The sequence below is a fragment of the Melospiza melodia genome, chromosome 4, assembly GCF_035770615.1.
Source record: "Melospiza melodia melodia isolate bMelMel2 chromosome 4, bMelMel2.pri, whole genome shotgun sequence".
Lineage (NCBI taxonomy): Eukaryota > Metazoa > Chordata > Aves > Passeriformes > Passerellidae > Melospiza > Melospiza melodia.
Window position 1 is genome coordinate 12,874,803 of NC_086197.1, and position 8,866 is coordinate 12,883,668.

At 38.9% G+C, this 8,866-nt stretch overlaps 1 protein-coding gene across 1 annotated transcript in view; it reads left to right on the forward strand.

The window, feature by feature from the left end:
- Window positions 1-8,449, forward strand: part of ATXN10 (ataxin 10) — a 74,611-nt gene extending 66,162 nt beyond the window's left edge. The window contains exon 11 of the mRNA XM_063153942.1: window positions 7,758-8,449. Within this exon, the coding sequence (XP_063010012.1) occupies window positions 7,758-7,945 (188 nt within the window). The 3' untranslated portion in view covers window positions 7,946-8,449. The remainder of the gene's footprint in view (window positions 1-7,757) is intronic.
- Window positions 8,450-8,866: the final 417 nt, after the last annotated feature.

Below are 8,866 nucleotides of genomic sequence, written 5' to 3' on the forward strand. Positions count from 1 at the left end.
GTGACCATGGAACTGGAGTTTCATTTACTTTCAGTGTTATGATTATTTGTCATAAAGTGACATTTGAAATGGCCATAAGCAGCAGGAGGGAAGGTATGCCACATAAGTTACTCAGAGACCCTGAATTAATAAAATACACATGTACTGTGCTGAAAGATAAGGTGGCATAAAATCCTTATTGGCTCTGTATAAATGAATGAATCTCTGGCATTTCTAAACAGAGAAAGAGCTTCAGTCCAAATTGTGTCAGCTCAACTCATCATCTGTCTGAGAGTGGTGAATTATAATTAGCTTAACCACATCTCGGGCATGAACTAGATTGGCTTTTTAAGTGCAGTGCCAATTTTCTGAAAGTTTTATTTGACTCCTGCAATTGCCATTTTAAAGCATTTTGGAAAAGGTATTTATTTCTGCACATAAATACACATGAATGTATTTCTGTGTAAAGGTGGAGCCTTTTTCTTTCCATGTCCCAGGAAATTTAACAGGACTACAGCCTGCCTGATGGTCAGTTTGTGAACAGTTACCATCCCCCTGTGCTTCATTGCTCCACATCTCAGTGTTTGTGGTAGGTTTTAATAGTAATTTGATGCATGAGTTTCAACTTAATGAAATGTTGCATTTTTTTTTCTGTACTTGGGAAGAGAAGATAAGTTAAAGCATTTTTAAGTCAGGTAACAGCAGTCGAAGCTTTTTTAACATACCAGCCTGCTAACTCTGGTACCTCTTACAGATAGCTAATAGATTTAGTTATGAACTCTTAAAATTGAATTATTATAAAAGAAGGGATTGAAAGAACTGAGTATTCTTAACTGTGAAGTACTAGCTTGAGATCAATCAAGAGTGTGATTTTTTCTGTTTTAAAACCAGATGATTTGTAGTTGCTCATAAATTATGGGTTTCTATTAAAAATGTAAGTCATAATTTAAAAAAAAAATTGGCAGCCTAAGCAGCAAAAAATGGATGTGTCATATTCTTGGTTTCAAGCTAGTATTACAAGTCTGAGTATAGGGAAAAGGAAAACAAGCTGGAGGTTATGGCTTAATTTTTTTTTTGAAAGTTCTGTAAGTTTTGGCATAAAAGACATTATAATAAAAATAGCCTGACAGAGCTAAACATGTCCTATGGCTTTTGTAGCTCTGATGTGCTGGACCCAAATTTTTTGTTCAAGTTCATAGTATGCTAAGATGTCCTAGCATTGGATTTTGAGTCCCGCAAACATGAAAGGCTGCACATAGAATATAGATTAAATGTTTAGTTGGCAGGCATTAAAAGTTAATATCAATCTGGGTGCATAATACTGCTCAGAACTGTTAACCCAGAAATACCAATGACCTAGGGAGAAAAATTCCTTTATGGCTCTAGTTAAGACATGTCCCAGTAAATTTCAAATTTGTGAAGTAGTAAACCTCATTTAAGGAATATAGGGTGCCATTTGGCTGGACAGTGACATGAGAATGTAGTTAAAAATGGGGAAGCCTTGGAACTCAAATGAGCCTCATGGTCTGCCCTGGCTGTCAGTACTGGACAGTGCTGGAAAGGTGTGAAAATGTGAGAGGCTGGAGAGCTTGGACTCTACTTCTGGGAGCATAGTAAATATTACATCTACAAATGTATTAATAACTATCTATTAGATATACAGCAACTGGATATTGTGAGATGTTGTTCTGAACTACTCACAACCAAAGGGCCCGGAAACTGTTCTGTACCTGTAATCTTCCACACAGCAAATTTTGGCAGATTTTATTACTTATCTGATGCCTGTCCTGAAAAACATAAATTGAGGGAAGAGACACAAAAATTATGCAAAACTTGGAATAGTTCTCTTGGTTTCTTTCTTTATTTAGTTCATGCAAAATCACCAAATACTAGTTATGATCTGGGAAATTTTTATTTTAATCTATGCTGAAAAGCTGTGTTTGGAAACAATTCTAAACAAATCTAAGCCAGAAATAAATCATAGGCTGTAGTGAGTGAGATATTTACCCACTAGGAAAGTTTATTTAGGGACACAGTGAAATCTTCCAGTTCAACACTGAAAGTTTTTCAGAGAAAAGGCCCAAAAGCATCTTTTGCACAAAACAGAATTAACAGGCTTGATTTCAAGAGGAATGACCTTTGATCTTCTGTGTTTATGCAGAAGTGTTGGGCAAAAGAGGTTTAGTTGTCCATTCTGGTCTTCAAAATATATTTGTTGGGCATAGATACTTAAATGGATGAATTGTCACTGGAAGTCATACATGAGGCTTAATGTGTCTGTGTTATGTTTAATGTGTCTGGTTATAGAGAAGGTGTAAGTCCCATTTTAAAGCAGCCTGTGTCCCACCAGGCACACTTTAGGAAATGGATTCATCATTGCAGACCATGGGTAGACTGCTCAGAGAGTGAGATAAATGCAAGTAGCCAGAAGGAAGATGTTAGCAAGAGGAACTGGAATTTCCACTACTGGCATGGGAGGATAGTGAAGGCTACAGAACTGGAAAAATGACCTCATGTACAATTATTTTTTGCTGCTCTCTGTAGGCTGTGATTTACAGAGAATATTGCCTTAGCATTGAAGTGTTTCAGTGCCTTTAAACCAAATGGTTTTGCCCATTTGTCTGTTCTGACATGGTGAAGGTTAAAACCTCTGCCAAAGCCATGTTCTGCAGGGTGCAATTCAAGCTGCAAACCCCAGTTTAGATTTTTGGGGATGGGCTTTCTGTCTTTCCTGGAATATTTTGTGGAAGCAGCTTCCTCGGGGGAGGGCAGCAGGTGAGGAGTGGAAGGGCTGCAGGCTCCTCATGGCACACGTGCTGTCCAGTGAGGCTTTGCTGCCACGCTGTGGTGGAGCTGGGGCCTTGTTTGGCACTGGATGGTCCAACCCTCTGACTGATCCTTGGGCCAGGTGAGAGTTGCCTGCGGCAGAAACATCTGCTTTCACTTCCCCCGTGCTGCAAATCTTATCCCTGAAATGTTTGATCAGGAATAAATTCCTCTGGCAGCATCCAGCAGTGCCTCTGTGTTTTGGAGGCTTCTGGACATCAGCTCTGCAAGAGCAAAGTCACACAGAGGGGGGAGGAAGGGACACTCCCAGCTCATACAGTGCTGCCCATTTCTAGCTTTTGAACCCAGAATGTGGTGACTGCAGTCACAGGTGATAAGAACAGCTGTGGAATAAATGAAAATGCAGGCAACTGAAATAGTCTAGACTTTTTCTTTCCTACCTTCTAGGCAAAATATTATAAGTTTGTGTAGGATAAAATCCTGATGTTTTGTGGTGCTGGTAATTCAAGTCAAGTATAAATAGAGTCTATAGCATTAATTCTAAAAATATAAATTAGCTTTTTGAAAGTAAGTAAATAAATTGAGATAAAGCATTTAATTCATTACATTTTCTGTTACTAGTTTTTTGGTAATGTATTAATCACAGGTAGAAGTTACATAAAAATATAGAGGAATTAAAAGGAATTGTTCTGATCTTATACAGCTTTTAGAACTTCATTAAACTACTAAAACCCCAGACAGGAAGAAACTTGTAGAGCTTTGTAAGCAGTTTGGCTCATGGTGAGGGGCCAAAGTCCTGACTGTCATCTATGTGTGGTCCATCACAGCTCCAAACTGTGACAAACAACTGTGGTAGTTGGCTAGAGACCTTTTTTAGTGGGGGTAGGAGTTGTCTTCAAGGTGCTGTGGAGCAGAAGTGCTTGAAAGGACTGAAAGACTGGAAAGAAAAATGATTTATGTCTTTTCGGTGTGGTCCAGACAGGTCTGCAAGTGGAAGTGATTCTAAGTGATGCTTCAGTATTTCATTCCAGTCTGCAGAGGTTCTAGTGATGATTGGATTACTTGTTGAAGGCCAGAAAGAAATGTAATTATTGTGCAATACAAATATTGTATTTTCATTACCTCTGTTTTTTAGTCATACAGTCTTGTTCTTATAAAAACTGGTGGCATTAAGAAAGGAATTACATGAGCAGCTCATTTGATGAAGGTTCCAACCTGTGAGTGCTGGCTTTCTTAATATCTTGTATCTCTTCCTGTATTTGATTAGAATGTAGTTGCTATTGAAATAATAAAAAATTTTATTTAAATGAGGTAGTGGGATTGGGCAAAGAATTCCCTTTTTTTTTGCATAAGACCTAATTACTCGTAAGGAAGAAAGTTCCTAAGTAATAATTTAGTTTCTAAAACTTGCCTTTTTCAAGCAACATACTTCCAAGCTTACTTGTACATTGCTTTTTATCTACCTCATCGGCTTCCAACCTCATTAATAATTCTTTCTGTCCTCTGTCATCCATAGAATCCAACTTGCTTTATGGACAATTCTTTTGGGTCCTGGTGGCTACAGTGGGCTTGTCAATAATGTTTAGTTCTAATTGGGCTAAGAATGAGAAGGTGGAACCCTCTCCCTGAGCAATGGTGTGTGTGTCCTCCTCTGCAGCAGTATTGGTTAGCGGTTCCTGGCAGGACATCCTTGTATTTTCACACCCCATTAAGTTTACAAACCAGTCCCTGTGCTCTTGCATTGACTCCAGCAACCTCTTGTAGCAGAATCCAAGTGAAAAGAACTGGGAGAATTGTGAAAAGTTCCCTTTGCAGTCAGGGACAAAACTTACACAGGAATTTAGTGGCACAGATTTTCATGGCTTCCAGATAGTAATATTTTTCATCCTTAAGGGACAGTTTCCTCCACCTTTCTTCCTTTCTCTTTGTGTTTCCCTCTCCCTGACAGTCAAAGTTACAACCCAGAGGACGATTTTAAATTTTAAATTGTGGAATGAAGATGTTACTTGGGTATGGAAATAGGACAAGTTGATTTAGTCACAATAGCACAGGAATTCCAAAGCACACAGTACTGAAAGATTTTGGAAAAGTGTTGCTGTAAATGCACAGAAATGTTTGTTTTCAGTCCCTAAGCACAGATAGCCTAGTGATGAGGCTTCTGCAAAATAAAATTAATTGGTTTTTTCCTTTTGTATGTCCTCTTCTCTGTGACAGAATATCATAATCTTCACTTGCCTATAGTATTAATTTATTTGAGAGTGTAATTTGCCCAGTTGGAAAAAGCTAGACAAGTCTGTGCAATCAGATCTGCTGTGCTTGCTGTGTTGCTTCTCTTTGGTGCAGTTTCACAACAAACAGCCTCACACTCATATTTTTAGTAACTATGGCAACTTTAGAAGCTCCCTTTCTAAAGCTGAGCCTACAATAAAGTGCCGAAAGTGTAGGTAGGATTAGAGACTCTCGAATGTGTTTAATTTTCTCTCAGTGTCTCTGTCTTTGGAGAGGAGCAAGAGGGTAATGTGAGTATTAGCTGGGGACTGGCTTTAATCTCCACAGACACTCCAGTCTGCCAGGCTCTGCTCCCAGCTGTCCAAAGGCCTCATCCTTCCCCAGCCTGCGAACAAGGGGATGATGAATATTCATGGCTGTGGTCACAATGGAGAACCTACTCACAGAAAGGGGTTTCTGAAGGAGTGAAAATGTTATTGAAACCATTTTGCAGCTTCAGCTACAGTAGTCAATAATGATAAATGCCACAATGGTGATAGAGTTCATAAGATAATGGGGATGTCTTAGATATTATGTAAGCATGAATGGATCTGGTAATAGGAGAAGAGCATTTGCCATGGGGTTTAGCAGCGGGTTTGTGTTGAAGGACATAAAGACTATAGTAGCAGGATCATTCTCAAGGCTAATATGCACAAAAGTTTTGGGAGTACTTTTTTTTTTTTTTGTCTGTGTGGCACTTTGTGTGATTGAGAACTGTCAGTCTCTGAAAATTGCTGTTAATGTTATAAAAAATATGCTTTTATGCAAGTACTGTTTTTATGCAGAAGCTGTATTTTAGGAACACAACAAGGGAAGTCTGCTTCTCATCCAGGAGCCGAGCCAGGGAGGGTGGTAAGATCATTTTCACAGTCCACTGGGAGAACTTGTTGTTACTTTCTGGCATTCATTACGTGCCCTAAATCAGACCTGGAAAAGACCTGGTGGGTGTCAGCCTTGGTTTATCTGCAGTTTTCAGCTTGCATGCTTTGCTGGTCTGAAATCTGTTCTCACCTTGGCACTAATGACTGACAGTCTGCACATATATGATTTTATTACCTCGGTATCTTATTGTTTTATATAATCAAATGTAATCTTCAGTGCAAATACCAAGTTTATGTAACTTAAATGTAGATTGGCACTTGTCTTTTTACTTAATTCTAGTAGTGATGCACTGACAGAAGAGAATATATTGATATTCTCTGTTGTGTTCACCTGTCAAGGCTTTAATGAGGTGCATAATTTGTTTTGGTCTTAATTTCTCTCTGTCATTACCTCACACTGGAATTTTTCTGAATAAAGAAGATGTGCAGCATGCTTCCTGACAAAGTTCAGGTCTATCAGAAAAAGAAAAAAAGCTCCATAGTAGTCAACACTTTATTATTTTTTATTTTCAATTCTGGACTTCTTGAATTTGAAACTAAATATAAACTACTACAAAAAGGCTGTTTCACTGACACATGCCAATGCAGGGCTGTTCCCTTATGTTTATGTCCAAGCTGCTTTTCATCTAAACCCTTCTCTCTCTGTTGAGGTTGTATAAGATTGTTTAAGTCCAGTTCCTCTCCTCTGTTGTTTTGTCTGAAGTTCTGCTCTGTCTGAGTTTCCCCCTCCTGTCACCCTGTGGCAAATGCCCACAAGAACATTTATCTCTGTGCTTAAGATGCTCCCCAACCCAAAAGACGTCAAGGAGATGAGTAAATTATGCATATTCTTCTAGTGGATGTGAAACTACATGTAGTAAATAATTGGTGCCCTGCAGGCAAACCACTCATGGGATTCAGAAAGGCTTGGCTCCTGTATGGGTAACTTGGGAAAGATTATATCATAACAACTTTTCAGCTGCAGAATTGGGACCAACATCTCTGACACTTCATAAAAGGAACACTGTAGTTCACTTGGAAGATGCCTGGCTGATAATCCTGGGAATTTAAATCCTTTGTCTACATCCCTGACATGTGCCTCAATCCTGGCCTCAAGGGACCACCTTGGGAGGTGAATGAGTTGCAGCTTGTGCCCATTTAAACATCAGCAGGAGCTCCCTGCCAGTGATCATAGTGTCTGGTCTCCTGGCAAGTGTGTGAAAGCATCCAGGAATAAAGGACTGAGTTTAGGTAATATTGGAAGTCAAAGAATTTTAAGTGTCTCTGATATTATTTGTGCTATTTTCAGATATTAACCTGGATAAGTTGTCTTTTTCTACATCTCTTGAACTTTTGCTGTGAAAATAATAATCTTTCCTGTGCAAGATGTACAGCTTATTTTGTTTGTGCCTGGAAGTGTAGTGTTGAAGTGTTCAGATCATAAACAACTGACTTACTTTTTATTTAAACTCACTAGGAAGATCACTGGAACATTTCAATTGACTGTAATTTTGGTTTGAAAGAGTATGTCCTTTTAATTCCTGCAGTTAATTTGGTTGGGGGTTTTTGTTTGCTTGGGGTTTTGGTTTGTTTTTTTTTTTTTTTTTTTTTTTTTTTTTTACTTAATATAAACTCTAGTAAATTTGTGTGAAGTTTAAGGGCAAACCTCTTTTATAATTAAATTGCCTCATATGCAAGTATTTGCAGATTCAGTGTCAGCACTTGTAAATGTCTTGTTCGAACCCTTGATTTCTACTGAGTTTAAGGGGCAGGGCTGGGGGAGGTGAATGCAGTAGTAAATCAAAATAATCAATGTTTCATCTTTGAATAAATAGATGAATGCTCCTTGACTGTGCCCCGCAGTTGTGAGCCAGTGGGCCGTGTTTGCCATCCGGAACCTGACGGAGCAGAACGAGCAGAACCAGGCGCTGATCGCGCAGATGGAGCGCAAGGGGCTGGCGGACAGCTCTGCCCTCCAGAGCATGGGCCTGGAGATACAGCAGAGGGATGGCAAGTTAATCCTGCAGTCAACCAGGAAAAAGCCCTCCTGAGCAAAAATATCAGCAATAGACTGAAAGGGTATTTCTCTTACAAAACATTTTCCCTTGCTCAGCAGCCGGTTTTTTTCAGTTTTAGTCCCAGTTTGTTGAAAATGTTGTGTTTGTTCTCAGAAAAGCTGCCAAATGATGTTTCTGCCTCCTTTTGCTGTAAATAAAAGGTCACCTGTGTGTTTTCTATGTACCTGAGTGAATCAGGTCCTTCTTGTCAGTTGGTTGGAATTTCATCACTTCCTTTTTCATCTCTAGAAGAATGTCACACGTGCAGTATCGACTTGTCATAATTCCTTTTGCTGAACCTGGAGATAACTATCATTAAAAAACTCTTCAAAGAAAGAGCTTCTTTGCAGTCTGCCTTCTCCATGTAAAAGATCTGTGCTGAGTCAGGGCTAAACAAGCAAAGTTAATAATTTTCAATAATGAGACCTAAATATATTTATATAAGCATCAAGAGAATGTTGGATGTACTTAAATATTTAGTAAATTAAACACAACATGGCTTTTGTGTATTTAAATTATTAGTAAACTGTCTTTTCTACCTTGATACCTATCAGTCTTCATGACAAGTGTATTAAAACCAAAGCTGAAGCTGTTGTGGCAACAGATGCTGCATTCCTTTGCACTGGGGCATGTCTCTGTTTTGGAGACTTGGGTGTTTGTTTGAATGTTATTTGTTCCTTTGGAGGGTAAGTCAGCCCACTTTCCTTTTATTTTGCGCTTCTCATGGGTTTTCTGAACTTTGGCAGACTGCTGAAGAGGTAGTTTCTCACTGTGATTAATTCTAGCAGTTTCTTTTCACCCCTCTGCCTTTCCAAAACATTGACAAAACTCATTTCCAGTTAATTAATTCAAGAGAGGCAGAAGAATAGAAGGCCCTGCCTCTTCATTTTGGGTACCCTCCTATATTGTTGTTGG